General features: G+C 51.9%; 7 protein-coding genes and 1 non-coding gene across 8 annotated transcripts; 2 read left to right on the top strand and 6 right to left on the bottom strand.

Annotated features, from left to right (window-relative positions):
• Window positions 1–791: 791 nt before the first annotated feature.
• Window positions 792–896, bottom strand: QC761_0067470. Its single transcript has one exon. It is a non-coding gene; the product is annotated as a tRNA-Glu (tRNA).
• A 735-nt stretch (window positions 897–1,631) lies between these two features.
• TVP18 (Golgi apparatus membrane protein tvp18) lies at window positions 1,632–2,160 on the bottom strand (the record flags this gene model as incomplete). Its single annotated transcript, XM_062879123.1, has 2 exons — window positions 1,632–2,056; window positions 2,124–2,160. 2 exons carry the CDS (start codon window positions 2,158–2,160, stop codon window positions 1,632–1,634), a joined length of 462 nt encoding a protein of 153 aa, XP_062732379.1.
• A 1,221-nt stretch (window positions 2,161–3,381) lies between these two features.
• Window positions 3,382–4,492, bottom strand: NTF2 (Nuclear transport factor 2; the record flags this gene model as incomplete). Its single annotated transcript, XM_062879124.1, has 6 exons — window positions 4,252–4,492; window positions 4,005–4,025; window positions 3,841–3,905; window positions 3,713–3,784; window positions 3,554–3,652; window positions 3,382–3,492 (listed from the first exon to the last, which is right to left on the bottom strand). Exons 1-6 carry the CDS (start codon window positions 4,256–4,258, stop codon window positions 3,382–3,384), a joined length of 375 nt encoding a protein of 124 aa, XP_062732378.1. The 5' UTR covers window positions 4,259–4,492.
• A 1,694-nt stretch (window positions 4,493–6,186) lies between these two features.
• QC761_408490 (uncharacterized protein) lies at window positions 6,187–8,103 on the bottom strand (the record flags this gene model as incomplete). Its single annotated transcript, XM_062879125.1, has 3 exons — window positions 6,187–6,591; window positions 6,665–7,029; window positions 7,083–8,103. 3 exons carry the CDS (start codon window positions 8,101–8,103, stop codon window positions 6,187–6,189), a joined length of 1,791 nt encoding a protein of 596 aa, XP_062732377.1.
• A 1,799-nt stretch (window positions 8,104–9,902) lies between these two features.
• QC761_408500 (uncharacterized protein) lies at window positions 9,903–13,985 on the bottom strand (the record flags this gene model as incomplete). Its single annotated transcript, XM_062879126.1, has 3 exons — window positions 13,465–13,985; window positions 11,848–13,393; window positions 9,903–11,797 (listed from the first exon to the last, which is right to left on the bottom strand). Exons 1-3 carry the CDS (start codon window positions 13,729–13,731, stop codon window positions 9,903–9,905), a joined length of 3,708 nt encoding a protein of 1,235 aa, XP_062732376.1. The 5' UTR covers window positions 13,732–13,985.
• dna2 (DNA replication endonuclease-helicase Dna2) lies at window positions 13,917–19,377 on the top strand (the record flags this gene model as incomplete). The annotated part of the gene is made up of 4 exons (XM_062879127.1): window positions 13,917–14,411; window positions 14,468–15,807; window positions 15,867–15,957; window positions 16,009–19,377. Exons 1-4 carry the CDS (start codon window positions 14,085–14,087, stop codon window positions 19,375–19,377), a joined length of 5,127 nt encoding a protein of 1,708 aa, XP_062732375.1. The 5' UTR covers window positions 13,917–14,084.
• A 1,283-nt stretch (window positions 19,378–20,660) lies between these two features.
• QC761_408520 (uncharacterized protein) lies at window positions 20,661–23,297 on the bottom strand (the record flags this gene model as incomplete). The annotated part of the gene is given in 2 exon segments (XM_062879128.1): window positions 20,661–22,239; window positions 22,258–23,297. 2 exon segments carry the CDS (start codon window positions 23,295–23,297, stop codon window positions 20,661–20,663), a joined length of 2,619 nt encoding a protein of 872 aa, XP_062732374.1.
• Window positions 23,298–24,014: 717 nt separating this feature from the next.
• On the top strand, window positions 24,015–25,295 carry QC761_408523 (uncharacterized protein; the record flags this gene model as incomplete). The annotated part of the gene is made up of 1 exon (XM_062879129.1): window positions 24,015–25,295. The coding sequence occupies one exon, from the start codon at window positions 24,015–24,017 to the stop codon at window positions 25,293–25,295; it is 1,281 nt and encodes a 426-aa protein (XP_062732373.1).
• Window positions 25,296–25,342: the final 47 nt, after the last annotated feature.

Raw genomic sequence — 25,342 nt, 5'->3', positions numbered from 1 at the left:
GACTTTGTGATTTTTGAAAGCTGTTGAAATCCACTCCTTTGATTGCTTTTGTTTTGTTGTTTTACTCTGAGCTTTAGCGTCGAGTGGTATTTGGTTGTTTTAGGGAGGGGATTTTGAGAGAAAAGAAAGGCTTCGGTCGCTGATTTGTGTGGGGGTGCGGTATAAAAAGTTGATATAATCAAGATTATTCGTTCTTTTGTGAGACATCAACTCTTGTTTGTTCTCTGTGTTATATGTGTGATGTGTGAGTTGCTTATGATGGGGCTGGGGGTGTGGGATGGGACTGGATAAGCTGTTAGGCTAGGCATGAAATGTCGGAGTATTTGGATCGATGAGATTTGGTCTTGAACCTTGGAACAAGCCTTGCTTGCTGCGCCCGGTCTTAAAACGTTGATATTGCTGAAAAGTATATGTATTGCCCACACAGTAAGGTAGATACGTCTGAATCTCTTTCACCCCTGGCCTTCAACATTGCCACTGATGAATCCACTCTCCAATCTCAAAGCAACATCGAGCTACCCACCGTGCCGTCTTCCCTCACACCTGTGATCGTTTTGCCATTTCGCAGATTTCTTTAGCAGTCTTTTCCCCTCCCAAATGGCCCAAACTCGCCGGTAATGGCTCCCAACACCCCTTACCCAGGGAAGAACCCCCCCTTCCTTCCTTCCCTTCCTTTTCCCCACCACCCAGGCAGCCAGCCTTCTCTTCCTTCCCTCCCTCCCTCAACAACCCCATATAATCCAATCCTCCTCACCTCCTTCCATCCCAAAACCAAGAAGAAGGCCGCAGAGTCCCATATGGTGTAGTGGTCAGCATATCAGGCTTTCAGTCCTCCTTGAAATTATCTCAGGATCTGATACTCCCTGAAGTCCCGGGTTCAATTCCCGGTGTGGGAAATTCATTTTTTATTTATTATTTTTTATTTTTTATTGCTTTTCTTTTCTCCCCCCATCGTTTATGCTTTGCGGGGTTGAGGGATAGGTTATGAAATGTGCCAAGATAGATAGATATACTCACTATGTAAGCTGTGACCAAATGATTCCCAGACACAGATAGATCAATATATACGCCTGAAAACTGGCTGGATTGGCAAGTCCCTTGCTAGATATTATTGGGTGGGCATTGAACTCTGATAGACTCGTTGAACAGATCCAGCTGAAATATCACATCTTCAAACACAGTACCTGGCAGAAGGTAATAAGAAAAATGCTCCCCCATTACCCCTAAATAAAAAAGCGAAGGTATTACCCAAACCGTACAAAAAACAACTCAACTCAAAACAAGAAACAAAAACACGAAAACAAAAAGCCGGCGCCAAAAACACTAATATTCGTTGGTTCCCTCTTTTTTTTTTCCTTGCCTAGCGAAAAAAATAATCCATATTTGAGGTTCTGTCTCTGCTTCTTCTTCGTCTTCTTCTTCATCTTCATCTTCTTCTTCTTCTTCTTCTTCCCTCACAACTAAGCATCTCGATAGTAGTAGCAATAACAATAAAAGACAAGGAGCGGCTCCTTCATCAACATCACTTTACCATCCCCGTCCCCTCTTCTCATCTAACTCCCCTTTAGTAATCATATTGAACTTTCCGGCCCAGCCAGCTTCTTCCCCTCCCCCATCATCCTTCAACAACCTCACACAATCATCTGCGCCACCCCCTGCCCGCCAAGCGTCTTACTCCCAACAAAAGCCTGTCCCTTCGCCCCCGCCAACCCATAACATGCCCCCGTCAAGGTCAAGAACACCGCCGCAGCGATCAAGCTCGTCCGGGTGCTGATGCAACTCAGCCAGATCACCAGCGCCATAACCCCGTACGCGCCCGCACGCATGTAGTTTGTCGAGATCTTGCGGATTGCCGCGTCAAAGGAGGAGGAAGTAGGACAGATGCGGAGGAGGAGGGGGACTTCGACGAAGAGGATAACAAAGGAGAAAACCATGGCGAGGATGGAGAAGGCGATGATGACGATGTTGAGGGAGAAGATGGAGGAGATCATGTTGGAGAGGCCGAGGGCGAAGCAGAGGATCATGGAGAGGATTCCTAGCCATTGGCCGTAGATGCCTACACGGGGGGGGGAGGGTCAGTAAATTGGGGAAAGGGGGGGATACTGGGAGGGGAAGGGACGGACTGAAGTTGCGGGTTTGGAATTCTTCTTTTAGGGTCATTTTGACGGCTGTTGGATCACCGGGTGGTGATGTTGAGGATTGTGGTGGTGGATAGTGGTGCTCCTTAGCGGTTCGAAGCTCGGTAGCTTGCTTGCTTTGGCGGGTAGTTGCAGTAGCTATTCACGAACTATTCTTGTCCTGTGTTTTTTAATCCGCCTATCCCTTTTCCTGTCGATACAAATCGTGCAGTTGATTATCCCTCCTGAGAACGTATCTATGCCCTTTGTCGCTGCTGGCGGTGGTAGTGGATTCGTGTTGCGACGGGCGACGGCAACAATTGACGACTCGTTCGATTGCGCCTCAATCCAGAAGAAATATCGATGGGATAATTAAAACGTGGCTTCGTTGATCGCGTTTGTTCGGTCGTTGAGGGGGGGGAAACTGCTCTCCTTTGTCTGTCTAGCAGAGGGAGTGAGCCAGTGTTCTAATGGTAGGTAGGTAGTAGAGCTAGAAAGAGAGAGAGAGAGAGCTATTGTCGTACGTAACAAACACCTTCACACTTTCTGAAGCGAAAGCACTGACACACACACACCGTTGGTCTTTTCGGATTCCCGGTACGCAAGAAGAGGTCCAAAGTGGGGCTAATGGTGAGGTTCTGCAAGCGCTGATTGGATAATCTGTGGCTGTAACACTGGTGACAGCAGGCCTGACAGGGATCGGTGCAATGCTGCCGCGTCTTCTTTTTCTGTTGAGAACGGAGACGGAGGGAGCTTCTATTCTTCAGAGGTATTGATGAAATAGTGGTGTGCTGTTTGGTTTGGCTGTTGGTATTTATTCCACAGTGTTCTCTGAGGAATGCTGGCCCTGACAGCGAGCCAACTGACAACATCCTTTTCGCAGACCAGACCAAATGGCCAGCTTTTAATAAGTGGCCGCCAAACAGGCACCCGATTTCCGAGGTCCCCTGCTGACGTACCTACCTGGCCATGAGGCTCAAGAGGCTGCGCGGCATAGCTCCATCAATGCGAATTCACCTCTTGACGTTTAAAAGGTTTAATTAACCCCAAGGTGTAGCTACTGCTGCTTAATGCTGGCGAAAAAATCAAAATCCCCTCCCTCTTTCCCGTCAGTCCATCTCCAGACGCCGCCCACAGCAAACGTTCAGATGCCGCCGCTTCCTTTTCTGGTATCTTCACGTGTTTTTGGTGTATTTGGCTATGATATGCTCAAGGCTCCGTCTAAGTGGTGTAAATAGCGCTCCATCATACTCGTCACAACCGCTTAACCGAAAACGAGCTTGAAGATATCGTTGAAAACGAACCACTGGCCCTGAGGATCCTGAACGAGCTGGAAAGCCTGGGAGAACTTGAGAGGGTTGGCCTCTTCGTCAACCTGTGTGAGAAATTCGTATCAGTATTCAGCCTCGCTTCTACATATCATGTTTGAAGCATACCAAGAGCTGGCCGGTGACCAAGATCACAATACCACCAGTGGCGGTGGGCTGGGCATCAGCAGTGTCGAAGTGGTGCTTAACCTTCTGGAATGGGAGGTTCTGTAACAAATCGAGTCAACGACCGTCCTCATCGTGTCGCGTGATCAGAGCATCTCTTACGGTGAGCTTCTCAGCAATGTTGGCGGTACCGAGGGCTTGCGTAGACTCAAAGGTCAACATGGAGTTCTCTCTCTGTTTACTCCATTAGTCACCAATTCCCCCGACAGCTCGCTCGATCGAGAACATACGTAGAGACCAGCCAGGGCCTTGCGGTCGGTATCAAAGGTGGTGTAGTAGTGGGTGACGAATTGCGCTGTTGCGGGGGGAACACAAAAACAGCGCGCGTTAGCTTCTCTTCTCGCGATCGTATGTAACTGGCTTCATAGGAGCTCTGGTGGTGGTGGAAACTCACTAGCAATTCCCTGGAAATCGACTGTTTACCATTTTGTTAGCTTTTGCCTCATTTAAACCTGTAAACAAGTTTGCGCGCGCAAAGAGGAGGGCATCGCAAACACATCCGCCCTCTCCTCCTCGATAGCGCGATGGCGGGGTAACCCGAATATCTTCGATTTCCCAACCCCTCCTCCAGCTCTCCTTTTGCGCGCGCGCACAACACAGCCTTGTCATATTTCCAGAGGGGAAGTCGGTATAAAACTTACAATCCATCTTGACGGTATTAGATTGCTTCGTAGCAGACTTCAACCTTGGGATTTTTTGTGATAATGTAGTTGGCGAGTAAAGAAAAAAAAAGGCGGCAAGTTTCTCAGGAGGGGGGAGGAGATATCAGAAGATCACTTTCGAACCAGGCACCCGGCCAGCAGCAGGAGCCCAGTCCCACCGCCCGCCGCAGCCCAAGTTCAAAAGTGGGGTTTCCTGTGTCACTCACAAAGTGAATCTGACAGCCTTATTGATCAGGCACCGATCGAATAAAAAAAAAGAGGATTAAGCTTGGTCACCCCTCCTCCCCGGTCCCCCCAGTCCGCACTTTTCCATTGGATATAAATTTCAACTCCAATTTTTTTTGGAGACACTTTCTTCCTCTCTCTTTCCTTTCTTTTCACGCACCCGCATCTTGAATGGTAAGACAGCACCCTGTTTCCTTTGCCTTTGCAACAAACAAACACCATTTACCATGATGACAAAAACTGCTCTTAAGAACGGCCAACAGAATAAATCATGTTGATTAAAAAAAATCATCAAACTCAACAGTCTGACATTATACCCAACACACACTACACAGTTCACTGTTTTCACATTGAAAACAGTAGCGCTAACAATTGGATCATTAGATCGCATATACTTCGGCATCTTGACACCGCCGGTCTGGATTGGGACTTTGAGCAAGGCAGGAGTTGGGTTTTGGAGGAAAGAGGCAGTCGAACCAGCCCAACAACCAACCGCCGCGTTGGGCCGGCCCATTCATCAGCTTGTGAAACCCTTCACTCGCGTGGGGTGGACATCCAAGTCAGCCTTGGTTTTTCAAGGTGGAAGGGGGTGTCCATTTGCTTGTTTTTTTGGGCTTAATCGCTGCGGGTTGGAATTTTTCACTGGCTGGTGGTGGGCTGGATTGGCGTGTCGGTGTTGGGCAAGTTCGATGCTCTCCCGCTCGTGTGCTACACCATGGATAATAATAAACCAAATCTTTCCACACTTCCATGTCTTGTTCGCTTTGCCTGGCCGTGATATTGTTCTCTTGTGCAGCCCAACGGCCAAAGGCATGCCTGTATTACTGATTTTGGAATCTCGGATGAGGTGTTCAGGCCCATGGTACATCGGCCTGGTCAAGCTCAAGCACCCATCAAGGCCCTCGTAAAACTGATTACGGCACTCTTGATCATGCTTCAGGAATCTCACTCGCTTCCTTCCCTTCCTAGTCTCCGGTCCTCAACCTTTCTCGATACAAGAGGTTGAAACACCTCTCCAGGATAGCAAGCCTCTGTGCTTACAAGATGGTGTCGAGTTCCAAATTAACCAAAGTTTCTAGTCATGAGAGCCAGCATATCTTCCACACATCACGAGTAGCTACATCACCAATGACATTCAACCCCCCCTTGATATTCCCTTTTACACACACAACAGACTACTCTACATAAACCCAATTCCCTCCCCATTTATCAGCCCAACCCCTTCCCAAATCCCCAAACCGCAAGAAAAGAAAAAACCGCTATGCCTTTCCCCCCAAACATACACACCTCGACCAACCAACCACCACCACCATCAAAGCAATTTCCCAGCATAGCATAGCAACCCTCCCAACTCCTCCCAAACTCCTGTCCTTGCAACATCAGCTTATTCTTATCTCAAAATAATATCTCCTAATCAGTTTGCGATATAACCTCAACCCCCACCCCCCCTCCTCTCCCCCTTCCCCCACCCCCCCTCATGTATTTTCAATTTCCTTCCACTTTATCACACACACCCGACTGTCGTAATATATGCTCTCAAGAAAAAACTGAGATTCGCTGGGTCGTCTTCTTTTATATCTTGTTTTTCCTTTCCTAGTTTGTCCCCCCCCTCCCCCGCCCCCCCGCCCCAACCCCCACGCAGACAGAACGTACACACACTCGCTTACAACCACAAATGCTCATATCCACTCAAAGCTCCTCCTCCTCCTCCATCAACATAGGCGGCGGCTGCGCTACCTGCCCCGCCGCAACCCCCGTTTGACCCTTGCTTGCCTGAGCAGCCTCAGCCTTGGCGAGTATATCACCGAGCGCAGACGTGAACCCTGCTCCGCTTGTCGTCCCTGGGCTTCCACTCCCCCCCAGCCCCCCTTTTAACTCCCCGATATCCCCCAGACTAGGCCTCGCCTTCTTCATCGGGCTCCCAATAATATTCGTGTCATCTGGCAGACTCTTCCCAAACATGGCCGCCAACCCCGTAGCCATGCTACCAGCGCCAGCAGAACCAACGCCAGTTCCGTCCGGAGGGGTTGCGGCTCCCGTGTTGGGTAATTTGCTGGGGCTTGAGGCGGCGTCTGGTTCGGCCGAGTGGGCTCTCTTGAGCTATTTTGCGGAGAATAAGTTAGTAGAGTGCAAGAAAGGAAAATGCAACAGAGTGGGAAAAACATACCCTGATCCTGTTTACACCATCCGCCAGCTCGCCCGTAAACTTGGCGTCCTCCGGGCCCAACTTTGACTTGTCATACTTGGTGTCAACATCCTCCATCTTGCCCAGGATCTGCTCGCTCAAGTCCTCGTCGTCGTCATCGTCATCGCTGTCGGCATCTATGCTCATACCCCCGTTGCTCTTCGTCCTCGACTTCTTCGGTCTTGCTGGTTGAGAGTCCCTGTCCCGGAACGCGGAAAAGCCCACAGTGCCGCTTGTCTTCAAGGGCCCAAGGCCAGAAAAATCGAGCTGGCCAGAGCGTCTCTTGAGGTTGGGCGAAGTGACTTGGGGCTTTGGAGGGGCGAGGACTCCCATCTTTTGTAGTTGACCTGTTTCAGCGTCAGCGCCACGACCATACAAGTCAGAACAGTCAAATACTTACGTTCGCCTCTGTAAAAGAAAGTGAAGACCGCAAAAGGCTTATCCGGCCCGTCGATACCGGTCACGGTCTGAGTACTAATAGTCTTCGGATCAAGTGTCTTCGGCTTCGCGAAACTAGTCGTGTGCTCAACATCGGCATCGACCCCATTGTTGTTCCCCTTGCCCTCCTCTTCCGAGTCGTCGTGAGCATCAAACTGAGGAGAATACTCCCCCTTCTTGATCTCGCCCGACGCAATCACCCTAAACATGGCCACCTTGATCTGGCCAGTAGCCTCGGGCGGCTCATCATCCGAATCACTAGACGAAAGAGAGTCGTCGACAGCCTCCAGCGGGGCCTTATCATCAGCGCCATACCTAAGGGCAGCACCACGAGACCCATGGTAGGAAGAACCCGCCTCCTCCTCGAGCTTCTTTTGGCGTCTTCTGCGCTTCTCAAACTTCTGCCTTCTGCGCTCCAGCTTCTCAGCAGCATCATGTCCCTGAAGATCAAGACCATTCAGCCAGCGCTCAAGGCCAACCTCGCGGAACAAAAACTCCCGTTCAGCCAGCCCGCCGCCTTCCGACTCAGGAACTTGGACCCATCTGCTGTTCACCCACGTTTCCTCACCGGGGCGAAGAAGCGTAGCGACCTCCTCCTTGGCACGACCATCAAAGTATATATAGGCGGCAATTGTCTCATTCTCGCTCTGAGTCATAGGAATGTAGGGAGCCACGATGCCGTGGAACTTGCCCCGCTCCCCGGTGCTCGAGGGGAGAGCGCCGACATATTGCGGCTTCGGGTACGGGTTACTTTCGGTGGCTTTGGGGGCAGAGTAGGGTATCGCGAGGCCGGGGGTCAGGAGGGTAATGGAAATGGCGAACTTGGCCGGCTCAGGCTTGTTATTCTCTGGGTTGACCTGGGGCTGCGGGACCGGGATGTAAGTGTTGATACGTGACAGCCGAGACTGTTTTTGGATGCCGTATTCGGGCACCGGGGCACCATTTGCATGGATGCTCACCGCGATGCCCTTGTAGCAGGGCATGTTTGCGGTGGTAAAGGTGGCGACTCTTGTAGAAGAAGACGAATGAGGCCCCGAAATCCGGAGCTGGTTACTTTGGTAGTAGGTAGGTAGGTATTGGCTATGAACCCCGCACACGATCTGGTGGTCGGAATGGTCGGGAGAGAGTCGCCCTGGTATTCTATGGTCCGACTCTTGCTAAATTGGTTTTGTCCTGTCTATGATTTCCTCTAATTTGTGTGCTTGCCCGTGGGAAAGCGGTGACGCTATCGTACAGTCTGGGCGTAGCGAGGGGTAAGGGGAAGCGGTCGGTCGTCGATCGAGGGGTAGGCTGGATCTGTTTTGTTGTCTGTAGTAGTCGGTCGCCGAGCAAGAGTGGCTCTGCCGACGATTAATCGAAGCGGGTCGCCGAGAGAGAGAGAGAGACGGTGTAGGAAGTAGAAGAGGGGGGGATATGCTCAAGCTGAACCAAAAGTCGGCCGAATGAGATCAAATTTCGGAAGAATGGTCGCCAGCAGAAGAAAATAGGACCTGGCAGGTGCACGGTGCCGAAACTGGATCTGGCGGGGGTCTGCGTTGGCAGTAATTGAGGGCGGTTGGGCTGGCTGCTGCAGGCAAGGCGAGCTGGATATGGTGACCTGGAGGGGATGGCGGATGGTACCTGAGCAAGCCGAGGAATTGATACGACGGTGTTTCTGATATCTTGTCGATCCAGAGACCAACCACATCTCCGATGTCGCGATTCAGTTGACAATTTCTCTCTTCCTGTCGTTGCCAGGTTGAGGGGTGTCCAGATGAGGCTGACTACTCAAGCAGCGGAAAATAAGAGCCCGGAGTGGTGACGCCTGCGGCTTGGGTTGCGCTGTGTTTCTCGCTGGCCGTGCGTTGGCTCTCACACAGGTAGCAGTAGCGGCTGTTAGCGGCAACGCACGGCCCACCAGTGAATGTCTGGCCCTGTGTTTGTTGGCATTCAGGCACTGTCAATCACCTACCTGTTAAGGTGTTATTGTCATTCACATTTGGGCAATATCTCATGTCCACAAATTGCTATTGTGGAAGAGTAAATGGAAATTGCCAGCGGATGACTCCCTTTGAGGTGGTGGAATTGGAATATGTTTCGAGAACTCCATGTTTAATTACGGTTGAAAGAACGATGAGCATGTGGCAGTGTGGATAGCATCTTGTTGTTTCTCACCTGCAAACAGCAACAATTTGTGAGAACTGATTCCTGAAAAAAAAGATACTGGTCTGGTGTACCAGCTACACATCCAAAGTACTAAGGGGTTATTCAGGGGTATAATTTTGGCTGGTGTGGATAGATATGCATGGACATTTCTAAACTCACAGGGCATGATGAATTACGTCTACAATTACATATCGCGTAGAGGACTAAATAAAAGAGACCTTGACCTAATCTGAAGACCTCAAGATCTCATAAACATGCCTCCTAATTGTCCTAAAACACCTGTCAGTTGTGTTGTAAGGCCTATTGATTATTTTGAATGGCCTATTAACTATCTTTTGAAGCCTATCAATCATGTCTAAAGGCCTCTTGATGATTTTTAAAGGTCTATCACTTATTTATATCGAAAGGCGTGTTGATCATGTTGAAAGGCATATCAATCATGTTAAAAGGCCATATTAAACATATTGAAAGGCCTCTTAACTACACTTCAGGCATCCATTCCACATAGCAGTTTCACTTCCGTGCCCACAACCTGCTACGCAATATCTACGTCTACAAATCTCACTAACATGTCATTCATAGGTATCTCAAACTAGCACAAAACCAAACATCTACACCATCACTCTCTCTAACCCCCTTACTCCCCCTTCCCATCCCCCCCCTCCACCTCCCCCCGTCCCGGAATCCAAACCTCCACACCCCCCTCCTTCGTCCCCCTAACCCCCTCACCCCCGGGCACAACCCTCAGCACCTTCTGATAATACTTATCCCTAACCACCAACCCAACACCCACCCACCTCCCCACCTCCCCCAAATCATCAAACGGCACCAACCTATACTCCACCCCCCTCCTCTGCACAGGCAACAAGCTCAGACTAGTCTGCTTCGGCCCCGAAAACGCAAACTCGTCACTTGGCTCCATCGTCAGCCCAAACGTCAACAGATGATTCGACGCATTCTCAATATACACCGTCAAGACCACCAACGGGTGCGGTGTAAACATATGCGATACCGTCGCCAAAACCCGCGGTTCTGTACCAAACAGATTGAACCGTGGCACTGGTAAAGTAGTGCTGTTGATTTGATCCGAGACCTCCGGACGGGACCATTTGATGACGAGGGAGACGTCCAATGGTGATGGACCTCGCTCGTCGAGGGAGGCCTTTTGGGCTTTGAGCTCAAAGGCTGCTTCCTCGATGGTTTTGGGGGCGACTAGTCGGCCTTCGCCCGAGGAGGGGAGATTGTTGTGCTTGATTGCGTGGCATCTGACTGATGGGAGGGAAGACAGCACCACGTCGATGTCTACCACCCGTAGTGGCTCTGATGCAAAGGAGGCATAACGAGTCAACAGACACCAGGACTGAGATAGACCCTTGAAGGCTAAAGGAACGTCATCGTCTGGAGCGGCACTCCGGACACCATCCGCATCAAACAAGCTTGGCCATGGATCTGGGTGAACCCGCGGCAGGAGATCATAGTTTGCTTCAAACGGGTTGACAATGTTGAGTTGAAACGTCGTAGTTTGGGTGATCGGCGTACCAGGGTTGGTAGGGAGAAAGTAAGTGACCTTCAAGGTGAGGTCGTACTGGCTGGAGCGATCAACTGGTGGAAGTCGAAGTTGAACTGATGAGGTCTTGGAGCTTTCAATGGTGCCCAGGGGTGCCCCTATCAGTTTGCTCTCTTCGCTGCGGGAACTGGATGATGTCTGAGACTCATGGCCTGCAATATCAACAGTGAACGCTGGGGGATTTTCGCCAAAGAGTGTAGCATCAAGTTTGGCCAGCGCCTCGATATCTTCGCCATTGGTGAGCTGGAATTCGAGGACGATGGCCTCATCCGTATAGTACTGATCCTTCCAGACCGGGCACTTGATCTCCAGCTTGGGTGGCCTAGGCTGCACCCTGATCGCGAGTGGATTCGGACGCGCAATGAGTTTCGTGGCAGAGCCAGAAAGATACCAAAAGTTGGTTTTTGGCGTTTGATGAAACTTCAGCTCATGGTGCAAGTCGAACTCCTCAGTGTCCAGGTTCACCACCAATGACTGAGCTTCCGTCTCGCCTGGTTCCCGTAATGGAATTTCAAGGTTGAATACCCAAGTCTGGCCAGGGGCAAGCGTCAGGTCAGCAGCGCCATGAAGTATGACGCTTTTGCTGGCAGCGCCCAGGTCTGTGACTTCGGCCTCGGCATCATCGCGCGTTAGCGGGACCGCAGATATTGATGTGTTGCCCCTCTTTTCCTGTACCGCAGCAGCATCATCATGCTCTATAACTACCCGGTCCAAGCTGCCGCTGAAGTTGAGGTAGAGACTGGTCAGAGAGACAGGAGTGGACCCCTGATGCGCATTGGACTTGATCGTGAGCTGACTTCGCACGTTCTGGCCCGCTTTGCCTTCCTCTTCTCGGAAAAGAAAAGACGTCCAGATGAAGGGGAGTACTTGACCGTCGGCTAGAGACACTATTGGCTTGGACTCGGTATCGATTTGGTCAAGAGCTTTGGTAATGTCATACTCCCAGTTGGGACGTTTTTGGAAAGCTGCAACAAAGTCAGCACAACGTAAACGTGAACCTGCCGTAAGAACGTACCCTGGTTCAACAGCTCCCAATCAATAGTCACCACCAACTCAGCATCGTCAAGTTCCACTGCGGCAGCCCGGAGATTCCAGCTCAACAATTCCGCAATTGTGGTCCAACCCTCACTTCTGAATGGCAAGTCTTTCCACAACGGACGCAGCAGCTTGACAATACCGGACCACTCCTCAGCCAGGCCGAGTTCTCGGGCACATTCCAGGGACACTTCTGCGGCCAGACGTACTTGTTCCCGCTTGAGAAACTCCGAACGTGCCTTCATCAACCTCTCCACCACAAACCGGCCGTGATCAAAGCCACCACGATGTAGAGGATACTCTTCAAAAGGATCCGGACACATGTAAGTGTCATAAGTAAACGCTGATTTGGCCACAAAAGACGCCGGCGACATGCTTGGAGACCTCCTATCGTCTTCGGGTATCGCATGTGCAAAGTCCCTCCTAGCTTGCATGTGCTTTGCCGACAGACGATACCAATATCCCGTGTGATGCAGAAATTCCCATGGCTGCAACCGCTCTCCCATCACATTCTTCTCCGGCTGGAGGTACAGCTTGTGGGTCACCGGAGCCAACTCGGGGATGCTGGCCTTTTCCATCAGATTGGCCATGAGAAGCGCCCATCGAGATTCCCAAGCTTCCCATCCATAGTTTCCGGTGCCCCGACCTCGACGGTCGAGAAAGTCGGCTATCCTCTCCCGGTGGGACTGCCATCGTCGAGCAGCCGCGCTGTGCTGACCGTTCCACAACAGACATCGAAGACAGCGCACAGCCAAGACATCGGCGAGAAACCTAGCCTCGTTCCACCGTGGACTCCAACTTGGAATCACTTCCATCAGCTCCGAGCTGAGCAGGTTCTCGTAGGCCTGCTCATATGATCTTAGGGCAACATCCATCTCCTGCCGATATTCCGCGAATACGGCGCTTTTGAAGTCATAGCGCACATTCCATCCCGCCAGCGAGAGTGTTTGTGATGTGCCCGAGGTCGGTGGTACCGTCGGCTGCGGTGCCACTCCCCTGCCCCTTTTCTTCCGTGAATGCCTCCCAAGGTCCCGGTAGTAGTCCAGTGAGGCTGTGTAAAGCGTTGTCAGCATGTTCTCAGCCATGCGCTCAAGCTCCTCCTTCGAATCACCGGGCGGCACAAGAAACAAAGATTTTGCATCTATGCCACATCCTCTTCGGAGACTCTCCAATCGGTCCTGCACATGATCGCCTGAGGCAGATGTCTTGTCACTCAAGAGCACAACAGCCAAGCGCGTTTTATAGCCGGACTGGCTGAGAAGGGCCCTGATGTTGTTCACGTCCGTCTTGATTTTGTTGTCATTAAGCGTCGCAAGCGTTGGGTCGGAAGTAAGGGTATAGAAGCACAGTAACACACTGGGGACGAGGTCCTGGTGTTTGCGAATCCACTGCGTATCGATCAGACCGTCGGGGTATAATGGTGAGATGGGACTCAGGGGAGAGTAGGGAGAGTGTAGCACAGCAGTCGGTGAGGGCATGTCGATGCCATCTGGGAGGCGCGCGCGGCGAGGCGGTAGGAGTATTGACTAGGTATGCACATAAACATCAGGTCCCTATCTTGGACAAGATAGACATTTGCGCGGAATCGTCCACCTACCCTCTCGGCCGTCTTGACGTGGAATCGGTGCTTCTTTGGCGCATCTCGGCCATTACAGGGCAGGTTTGACGCATCGCGGTTCTGGATATATCGCAAGAGGGCATGCGCCTGGTCTGAATCGAGAGGTGGGAGCTCGGAACGGATCAGGATGGCCTGTTCCTTGAGGACTGCACTCAGGCCTGACTGGTAAGTTGGATCGCCAGATGTGCCGAGTGTGAGCAGGAACGGAACACTATGGTCCAGACTCCCAGCTGGGTATTCGTCCATGGTGTAGTGCTGTCGTTTGGTGCGCGAAACGAGGTTGACTAGAGTGGAGGTTTGGTACTTCCCCTCAACATGGAACCCCTCAAATTCGCCCACGAGAAATGACCCTAGAAGCTCGGCGATGCAAGTCTGGTGGGTTTCATCGGTAGCGTTTGACGTTTGCAATGTGTCCCAGATTTTCTGGTAACCTTCAGCAGCCACTGTCTTCAGCCATCTTCAAAATAGAGGAACCTTGAGGGGTTGGTGGTGCACACGGGGCAACTGTCCCTGCCAGCTTCTGTGGAGTTTCCAGGGACCCCTGGTATTTGCTTATCTTATCAGTGGCATTATACCTGGCCAAATGTTAGAGGGGCAGCATGGCAGCACGTCAACACACGCGACCCCGACGCGTACCGTCTAAGTGCGTCGTCGAAAAAGGCACTTCCTTCCCCCGGTCTCCAGGCCACCAGGACAAGACACAGACAGGTCCCGTCGACTCAATTGCTAGATACTTTGAACCTGGCTTTGCTCCATACACTTTTGCATCTCGAATTTGGTCCTCCATTCGTTTTGTCTTGCCCACTTCTGCACTGTGTTTTTTTCTGGTCTTTATTTATATCATCCATGTTGTGACGCCCCTACCACACGATACCATGCCTCCACTACAGAAGTCCTATTCGGACAGCAACAAGTTACCCTCCAAGGTTGGTCTTCCATCCCAACCGCACATGATTGCAGATGGTAACTAACAGGTGAATAGCGATCGCAATGGCAAAGATCGAAGACGGACCCCAACCCTGCTCCACCCAAACCTGCCCTCCGGGTCTCCTCCAAAACAAAGACCAAGCTCAAGGCATTTCAGTTTGATGCCAAAGACTGCGAGTCAGCCGCCGAGTCCGATTCTACCGTCGACTTCCTCAAGAAAGAAGAGATCGTCGACTCGATTCCACAAGTAGCTCCTCAGTCCTCGCCTTCCCTGGATGACGTCCCAAAAGCCGCCCCAAAAGCCGACCAAGAGGACTCCCCTAGCGAACGGCTGATGTGGGCAAACGACATTAACCCCCACGAATCTGGAATATCGACTATACTGCTCTATCAAAATCGGAAAAGGCGTGCTAGAAGCTCGTCACCAGTCTCTTCGCCCATTACCAAGGGTACCACACCCGCCGCTGGTGTCAGGAAGACCTACCAAGGCCTCGGGCCTCTTCGTGACGACCCAACATCAGCGCTCTGGGGTTCCTACAACATTATTGGGACAGACGCTAGTCCATCTCGCCTTGCGAATCCATCACCTGCCGATCTGATGGTGTCTTCGTCTCCTCGCCCCGCCCGGGATGGGATGGCACCTGGCAGCCAACGGTCTTTGAGGAAAACACTCAGTCTGGGTCGGAACTGGCCCAAGAGACGGAAGCTTGGGGGACTGGACGAAACAGAGCTTGGCACCCGAACGAACGCCTCACAGTCCAAATCGGTCATGGTTGAAGAAATGTTGAAAACCGTTGGTGGTGAGCTTAGTAGATCATTCGAGGTCCAAGCCCGAAAGTCGTCCTCACAAGGATCGCAAACTGTCGACACCAGCAGAAGCCGATCTCCTTCACGAGAACCTCCTGCAAGTTCTCCACTCGCCCAGAAGCTCTCCAGAGTCGCCCCGGACGCAGCCCCCGCAAGAAGTAAGACTTCCTCGGACTACGGCGATGACGATTTCGACGATGATACTCTCATGGAGCTTGACGCTACAATACTTCCTACGAAAGAGGTCGACCCTCCAAGGGAGGAAGTCCCAAGCGCCAAACCACAGCCGAAATCCGCAGCTGACAAATTCGACGACGACGAGTTTGATGATTTTGATGTGGATTTTTTGGAGGGTGCAGAAAATCTCATTACACAAATAGAAGCACAACATGCTTCCCAAAGTCAAGCCCCAGCGCAGCAGCAAGCCCAGCCCTTTCTTGATGACGGTGGGGGGGATGATGATGATGATGCATATGGGGGTGGCTTTGATGACGATGATTTTGATGATGCCGACTTTGATGCGATGGAGCTAGCCGCCACACAAGGGGCATCTGCCCACACCCTGCCAACACATGTACGTATCATACGGTAGCCAATATCAAAACACCGCGACGAGGTATGCTAAGACTTTCTTTGGTGTAGCCAAGCCAAAAGCCAAAAGCTATCCAGAGGTATTTGATTACAAATGTGCTGGAGAGCTCCTATGTCGATGACCGTGGACGTGAATCCGAAGAAAAGGTATGCCATGTGCTCAGAAAAGGTGATTATATGCCGCTAAGACAACAATAGGTCCTTTGGGTAGAGCATGAGGGCACCAAGACGACATACATGGTCCATCTCAGGGGTGACTGGGTTGATACGCAGGCTAACCCCAAAGCCTATGTTCATATCATCGGTGATTTTGAGCCTTCTCGCCGATGCATCATCGACAACAACCACAACATCATCATTTTGCACCCAGACCAGCTCATTTCCTCCACAGTGATTGCGGATTCTTTCACGTGCATGCGACGTGCTGTCCTCCAGGATCGCGTCAAGGCAACCAGCGAAGCGACGCCTGCTCTGGTCTATGGTACCATTCTCCACGAGGTGTTTCAGGCGGCTCTGATGGCCAACGAATGGACTATGGACTATCTGCGGGATGTCATCGACAAGACGCTCCAGAAGCACATGGAGGATATCTACGTCATCAAGGTCAGCATGGACGATGCCCGCAATCATCTTGTTTCGAAGATGCCGGAGCTCAGGTCCTGGGCCCAGGCATTTGTTTCTGCGGCACCCCAGGCGAATGCCAACGTTCAAGGACGAAACGGCGAAAAGATCAACATGTGTGTCAGCAAGCTCTTGGATGTTGAGGAGCATGTCTGGTCTCCCATGTATGGCCTCAAAGGCAACATTGATGCGACAGTGCAGGTCACAATGCGCGAAGGCAATGTCTCACAGACGTTGACTGTACCTTTTGAGGTCAAGACCGGAAAGAACGCCACGGCCAACCATCAGGCTCAAACTGTCTTGTACAATCTGTTGCTGTCGGATCGATACGATATTGAAATCGCCTACGGTATTCTGTACTATATGGAGACGTCGCAGACTCTCCGAATTCCCGCCATCAGACATGAGCTTCGGCATATGATTATGCAGCGCAACGCGCTGGCCTGTTATATCCGCGAAAGAAGTGTTCAGCTACCGCCCATGAAGAGAAGCAAGAATGCTTGCGAAAGATGTTATGCTCAGACGTCCTGTTTCATCTACCATAAGCTTGCCGATGGTGGAAATGGCGACACGAGTGGGCTGAACGAGAAATTCGAGGCTGCCGTTCAACATCTTTCTCCGAGGCATCAAGAGTTCTTTTTGAAGTGGGAGGATCTCTTGACCAAGGAAGAAAAGGAAAGTCAGAAACTCCGCCGCGAGCTTTGGACTATGGTCAGCACCGAACGCGAGAAGGTCGGTCGATGTTTTGCTAACGTCATCATCGAGGAGGGCTCGGCGTTTGAGGATGAGAACCAGGCCAAGATTAACCGGTTCACGTACACGTTTATTAAGGAGAGTCCGGCGGCTGGGTTTTCTTTCATGGACTCGCAGCTTCAGGTTGGAGAGCCGATTGTTGTGTCTGACGAGCAGGGGCATTTCGCGCTTGCGTTGGGGTACGTTACGGCTGTGAGGAAGCAAAGGATTAGCGTGGCGGTTGACAGGAGATTACATAATGCCCGCATTCGACAGCCTGGGTTCGACGAGGTGCATAATCAGGTGTTTGCGAGTATCATGGAGGTGGCGCCCGAGGGGGCAGCTCCGGCACAAAGTCAGGGGAAGATCAAAGAGCCCCCTATTCGGTACAGACTCGACAAGGACGAGTTCAGCAACGGAATGGCGACGGTGCGGAATAATCTTGTTCAGATCATGACGAATGGTCCTCAGGGCTTTCAGCGGATACGTCAGCTTGTGGTCGATTTGATACCCCCCAGCTTCAAGTCTGCTCCCACTCAGTATTCCGTTCCGGGCAAGAACAGCTTGAACGTCGACCAAAAGGCAGCCGTGGAGAAGGTGATGAGTGCCAAGGACTACGCTTTGGTTCTGGGCATGCCCGGTACGGGCAAAACCACTACCATCGCGCACATCATCCGGGCTCTCATCGGTCAAGGCAAGACGCTTCTTCTGACGTCGTACACCCACACCGCTGTGGACAATATTCTCCTTAAGCTGAAAGACGATAAAATCCCCATTCTGCGTCTGGGAGCGCCAGCCAAGGTTCACCCCGAGGTTCGCGACTTTGTTACTCTCGCCAGTCAACCCATGTCCTCGTTTGACGAGATCCGCAGAGCCTGGCATGGCACCCCTGTGGTGGCCACCACCTGTCTAGGCGTCAACCATCCCGTCTTCAACGAGCGGGTATTCGACTATTGTATTGTGGACGAAGCATCTCAGATCACCCTGCCCATCTGCCTTGGCCCGATCAGAATGGCCCGCACTTTTGTTCTCGTCGGTGATCACAACCAACTCCCGCCTCTGGTCCAAAACAACGAGGCCCGGATTGGTGGTCTTGATGTCTCCCTCTTCAAACTCCTCTCCGACGCCCACCCATCCTCAGTGGTCAATCTCGAGCATCAATACCGCATGTCAGAAGACATCATGACCCTTTCCAACACGCTCATCTACAAAGGCAGACTCAAATGCGGGACTGAATCCCTCCGCAACGCGGAACTTCACGTTCCTCATATCGAAACCTTGAAGCAGCGGCATCATGACGCGGAGACCTTCTCTCAGAAACCCCCCGCCGGCACCCACTGCTGCCCTGCGCCAAAACCAAACAGCTGCTGGCTACACGATCTCATCACACCCACCACCCGCGTCAAGTTTATCAACACTGATCTCCTCCCCGATAGCCAGGAGCAAGCAAAAGGCAACCGCATCGTCAACCCCACCGAAGCCAAAATCATCACCCAGCTGGTCGATTCCCTTGTTTTGTGCGGTGTCCCCGCGGAAGAAATCGGAGTAATGACTCACTACCGCTCTCAACTCGCGCTACTGAAGTACCACCTGAGGGGAAGCACCGGGGGGAGAGATGTCGAGATGCACACCGCCGATCGTTTTCAAGGTCGGGACAAGTCTGTTATTTTACTTTCTCTCGTCCGCAGCAATGACTCTGGCTCCATTGGCGAGTTGTTGAAGGATTGGAGGAGGATCAATGTTGCGTTTACCAGGGCGAAGGTCAAGTTATTGGTGGTAGGGAGTAAGAAGACGCTTTTGGGGGAGGGGTCAGAGCAACAACAGGGACAAGAAGGGGAGAAGGACATGATCAAGCGGTTTGTGGAGTTGATGGTGCAGAGGCAGTGGGTGTATGATTTGGGGAGGGAGCAGTTTGAGGGGCATTATTTTTCGTTTGTGGAGGATTATTTGAGTCCGGCGAAGGGGAGGACGCCGGTGAGGAGGTCGGCGGTGGTGAAGAAGATGGTGGAGGAGAGTCCGTTGAAGGGGAGGAAGTTGATGGAGAGGTTTGTTGCTGGGGGGGTGGGGGGGAATAGGGTCGGGGATAGGAATAAGGAGAATGTTAGGGGGGGGGTGTCGAAGCAGCCGACGATGGGGAGGAAGAGGATTGGGGAGCGGATGTTGACTAAGGGGGGGCCGGTGGTGAGGGATATTTTGAATGAGTTGATGGGTTAGGATTATGGGTATGGTTTGGGGAGGGGGTTTGTTAGGGTATACTGTTGTTCAGGTTTGGTAATCATTATTGGGGATACAGTCTAGGATGGAGGTTATCAGGTTAGAGTTTTGTATTATATAGGGGTGTTTGGGTATCATTGGCAACAAGGCAAGGGAAACAGGTATAGCAAGCGGTCTCATGGGATATACTAGAGCATGACAGCATGACAGCATGGCATGAGCGTGGAGGAAGCATACACTGGCATGAGAATACCCTCATATATCGGAAGCATTGTGGTGTATAGTGAGCATACCTTAGGAAATGCATCATCAGCTTTCGAGAGCCCACGTATGTCTTTGTTCGATGTCTATACCTACTAGGTATTTTCCTTTACAGATACTTTTCAAATAAATACGGCCTTGGTTTTACAGGTACCCCGCAGAAAGTCAACATCGTCATCACCATACAGAGAGCTTGGAAGAACACCGAGTCTTACCCCAACTTCTCCAAGTAGGTACATCATGGCACAGTGCGATGAAGCAACCAATCATTACGCTGAATTGAGGAGGAGGAAAAATCCAACTGACCTTGTGACCACTCTCACATGATGTTGAGAGGGGAGTTCAATGCTGTGGGAGAGGACTGGGAGCTGGATAGAAATGCAGATTAGACCCCCACGGATGACGTTGGTGCCTGCACGTGTACCTGGCGAAGTATAGAGAAGTCAACAGGTTGTCACTTTTCCTGAGTAAGTCACCATGCTGCGGATAGAAAAGAAATAGACCTTTACTAGCCAGTATGCCTGAAAAAGATCGTCAACAGGACTTGAAGACAACATGATAGGTATTCAGTAATAGTTAATAGACCTTTACAGATTGTCGAAAGGCATTAAAAAGAGAGCCCAAAAGCCTTGAAAAGATAGTCGAATATATTTTCTATCATCTTTTAAGCCCTTCGTTATGCGTTGCAGTCTGTATTATTTTGTCCACGACGTGGGGTCACCAAGCAAACCTCACGTCACAGAAGTCATAGTTGAGCACTCAAGTAAACAATTCACAGAAAACATCATCAACGCTTCCACACTCTGCTTTATACTTCAAAGCTCTACCAAACAATGCTTGGACCATGCAAATCCCCAACATCAAAAAGCTCAAACGCCATGCCAACCACATGCAAAGTCGTAATATACAAACAAATGTACCCAACCCCAAAACCCAGAATAACGGCCCATGGATGCGCTGTGTATCTACTCTGTGTGTGTTGCTGTATCATAAACATCTTTTTCTACCCCCCTTCCTCTCTTTCACTTGACAATAATCAAATCATCGTCATCATCATCATCCAACATCACACGCCTCCTGCTCCTGCTCAACACACTCGCCGCTGGCAAAGCTGTCCCACTGCCAACCGAAACCCCCAACCCTTCTCCCAAACTATCCCTCCCCGCCTCTCGTATCCCCTTCTCCGTTACAAATCTCGTCTTTTTTCTGACTGGGGATTTGTCGTCTCTCGCTGCCCTGGAAGCAGCAATCAACGTTTCCACTTCCATTTTTCTCCCATCAAGGCGTTCCCCCTCCCTCATCCTCCCCAACTTCGTCGTCAACCCCGATCCCCATCCCAACGCCACCTTTGGCTGTGCCTTCTCCGCCACCCCCTGGACACTCGCACTCATAGTACTAACCGTCGAGCTACTGGCCGAAGACACCGGTCTCTTCCTCTTGACAGGACCCAGCTCCACCTTCGGCGCGCCCTGCCCTCTCCTCCCCGTCAACCCTAACGCGGCAGCATCATACCTCCTCTCCCTCTGCTGACTCCCCATCACAGCCCCCCCATCCCAACTCCCAAAACTCGTCCCCACCGTCGACCCAAAGCTCCCACTCCCATTCACCGAGCTCCCCGTTTGCGGTTGTGTTTGTGAAGACCCAACAGTCGAACTAGTAAAACTCCCCCCTCCTTGCCCCCCCTTTCCAGCGGCCCTACTCATGTAATCCTTCCCCGCCCCACCCCCCCAACTCCCCAACTGTCTCGCAATATCCCTCTCCTTCTCCCTCTGCAACAACCTCCTCTTCAGCGCCTCCTGCCTCTCCACCCGATCCGCCATCCCCATCTCATCCCTATCATCCCCATCCGCCGTCCCCCTACTGACAAAATACTTTGTCCCCGTAAACCTATCATACCCCTGGTTCACATCCTTTTCCTTCTTCCCATACCACTCCCTCGAATTAGCCTTCTTCGCCCCATCCATCCCGCTCCCAACAGTATTGTTCAACTCCATCCTCCCCCCCCTAGCCTTCCTAACCGCCTCGTTCGTATGAAATTCACAATACTCCGTCCTCCTCCCATTCACCCACCCATTACAAAGCTGCCCATCCTTCTTCACCGACTTGCAGTACCCCAAATCCCTCGCCTTCCCCACCTCCAAGATCGTATCCTCATCACTATTAATCACCAGCCCAAACCTCCCCGTATCCTCCCTCCCCTTCGGCGGCGGCAAAACACTCGGGTTCAGAATCGCCACCACCGTCCCGGGCGTTAGTTTGTAGAACCGGTCAAACCCGCTGTTGAAGAGAAACAGCTCGACCTCAAACTGCAAATCAACCAGCGTGAGCACCATGTACTTCCCCCTATCAGACTGCGTCCCGCTCGGTCCGGGCCGGTGAGACCTCGGGTCGGATTTCGATGCCAAAATCGCAAACACGACAATATCCGACTCTATATCCGGCAGACTCCAATCAGGGGCCTTGACGTGCTTGAGTAGGTCTTTAAGCTGGTATATCTTCTTTGACGAAACCGCCCTCGCCAAAACAGGGTGGGGTAATATCCGTTTAGAGAGGTGAAAGCTAGAAAAGATCTCGAAAGACGAGTCACTCGCGTTGTTGTAGTTGTTGTTGTTGTCATTGTTGTTGTTCGCCGGGGCAGAAAACGACGAGCTGACTGATGACGGGCCAAGAAACAAGTCTGACGAGTCCGCATTTGGGTTCTTCGTGGTGATGGTGTTGCGCAAGTCAGAAGCAGTCCGACTTCTCCTCAGGTATCCCGTCGGTGCACTGGTAGGCGCAGTGGCAGTGCTGTTTGTTCTCCCAAGCGCAGACAACAGCTGATCTCGCGAGAGCTCATCCGGCTGATACGGCACCTCTGGCAAGTCCTCCGCTTTGGCTTTATACTCTTCCATTTCCTGCCTGCCAATGCTGAACGCTGTGCTCCTCGCTTTTTGGACTCTCTTCGCTTGTTCCTGACGGGTGGCTTCCTCTGTCCTGGCTGAAGCAAGACGCTCGTTGAAACTGAGAGGGCGGGCGGCTTCTGGTGATTTCGCGCGCCGGGGAAAGTTGGACATGCCGCTCCCGCTCAGGGTCTGCTGGTGGTTGTTGGTTCCCAACTGCCTCTGACTTGCCGGTCGCTTCAGTGACATCTCGGTTGCTTTTCGTCCCTTGTCAATACCTAGCAGAACTCGTTTCGGAGAGGCGTCCAGATTCGACATTGTCGCCGACTTCCGGACTGGCGAGGCTGGAACTTCAACAGGGGCTTGTGTTGGTGGTCTTTCTATCCTTTCCCGGGCCAATGCCAGTCTTGACTGAAAGGGAATCTCTCTTGTAACGCCTGCTCCAACTGCTCCTCCATTTTGTGGCCCAGGTTCTGCCAGGGAAGACGCTTTTTTGTGTGCCCTTGCCGCCTGGAGCTTCTTCAGTTTCAGCTTTGCCTGGATCGCCTGAAGCTTGAGCTGCAACATCTCCTCATCCTCCTCGTCGTCGTCCAGGTCCATTGCGCCGTCGTACATTGGTTGTTCGCCCATTCCCAGGGATGGTTGCGATCGCGAGTTTCGGAGTTTGGAGGGTGATGGTGAGGGAGAGGAGCGGTCAGCCAAGCGACGCAGTTTTTCTCGTCCGCCGGGAGTGCTGAGGAGGGCTTTGTGGGGCGATCTCGGGGGCCACTGGGCGGCCATAACTTTGGGGGGGTGATAGTCGCACGCCGGACTGCGTCAAGGGCTGCCTTGGTGTGGATTTCGATGTGCGCAAATAACCAACTATTCCTTGGGACTTGGTCGGGAGAGGGTGGGTGAGGTGAACTTGGGCTTGTTTATTCGGGACAGATGTATGTAGTAGGTAGTATGCAGGAGCAAGCGCATATGCAGGAAGAGTTGTTCTCTGCCAGCTCCTGCTGTGCCAGGGTTACTGCCCGCTATATCGACCAATTACTGTGGGACATGAACGACATGGCCGGCGGGCTGCAGAAGATCATGTACCCAGGCGATAATCTGTTTTCAGGATTGTGTTATGTTGTTTACTTTCCAATAGAGGTATCGAAAAAGCCGCTGTAGAAAACCGATAAGCCCAATGGCTGGGTCGATAAGGTGTGTGTTCTGGGTACGTTGTGTGGTGTGGGATGTCCGGCGGGTGTGATGCCAGTGGGAGGAATTCGCGAAAAGCTGGCTTAGCTTTAGTGCGCCCGCTTGACAGGGGGTGGAAGCACTATAGCGCGACGCGCCTTAAAACGGCCGAGACGCGTCTTCTCTTTTAATTGCAGGGATTGCGCTTAAGCAGTTACTCTTCTCCGTACACTATATTACAACAAATCTACCTGCGGCACATATCTTGGACCAATGCGATAGGTATAGAAGGGCGATTTTGGATTTTGGACTTCACATTCATTCAACCGTACTATGGCGCGAACACGATCAAAAGGCGGCCCTGCCTCGACGAGCGCCGATAAAACCGCTTCGACAACAGCCAAAGCCGCCTCAACATCAACATTTACTCTGCCCGCCGAGTCATCCAACCCACCGAAGCTCTTCGTCCTCCCCAAGAACACCTCCTCCTCAGTACGCATCATCACCCTCGAGAACCCTCGATATGGCAATCCAACCCGATATCTCGTCTGCCCAGAAACCGGCTCCTTCTACGAGTTCACCAAAGCCGCACCCCCAAACAAATCCACCCCCCGAAGCTGGCTGCTCTCAAGCGAGAAATCCGAAAAGGAGCCCGCTCTAGAATCTCAAACCATTCAATCCCCCGATCTCTACCTCGCAACCCCCTACGACCCCTTATTCCTCCTCCTCCCAGCCCTCTTCAAGTCCTCCAACTCCAAATCCGACAACCAACAACGTCAATACCTCTCCCTAGACGACTACCTAGACCTAATCCCTAACACAGACCGGCACTTCTCCGAGATCCTCACCCTCCCCAACAGCCTCATCGAAAAAGTCCTCGAAGCCCGTCTAGCCAGCGTATGCGACCTTGTCGAAATGGGCGACGACACAATGTACCGCCCCAACGAATCCAAACTCTCCGCCATCATCCTCTCCAAAGCCAGCAAAATGGCCGAGAACCTCCCCCCAAGCATGGAAGAGAAGTTTATCAAAAAGGCGTTGGAGGCGCCAGTCATGGGGGTAGTCAAAGACCAACCACCACCACCACCACCAACCTCCACCTCTTCCCCAGAAGAAACCGCCTCCCCATCCGCCTCAGAGTCCCAATCTACCGTCACCACCAGCAGTGGTACAACCCCCTCAACAGCCGTCACAACCCCAGCCACCGAAGAAGCCCCCGAACCAACTTTTGCCCCAGCAATAACCGCCTCCTCAGCCACCATCTCCCTCCAACGACTGCGCACATCCCTCAACTTTATTCTTTCGTCCTACCTCCCCCCTTTCCTCTCCAAAACCGTGCTATCATCCCTTCCATCTGAAACGTTCACAGAATTGGAGGAGTATCTGACAAAACTGTCCAAACTCCGGACCGAAGCGGCTGCTTCGAGAAATATTGACATTAATGGAGGGAAACGCGCCAGAGACGAGGACGATGATGAGAGGCTGGAGAAGAAGCGCAAGATGGAGCAGGAGGAAAAGGTGAAGAAGGCGAATACGAGCAGGGGGGTAAAGCAGCTGGCCAAGGTTAATACCGCGGGGATGATGAAGTTGTCTGCGTTTTTTAAGAAGGCTTAGGTTGTATGATGTGTGTAGAGGATCAGGTGTATTTGTTCGGTAACTGT

This window comes from Podospora bellae-mahoneyi, chromosome 4 (genome assembly GCF_035222275.1).
Source record: "Podospora bellae-mahoneyi strain CBS 112042 chromosome 4, whole genome shotgun sequence".
In the NCBI taxonomy this organism is placed as follows: domain Eukaryota; kingdom Fungi; phylum Ascomycota; class Sordariomycetes; order Sordariales; family Podosporaceae; genus Podospora; species Podospora bellae-mahoneyi.
This window is presented reverse-complemented; position numbering and strand designations above follow the sequence as displayed.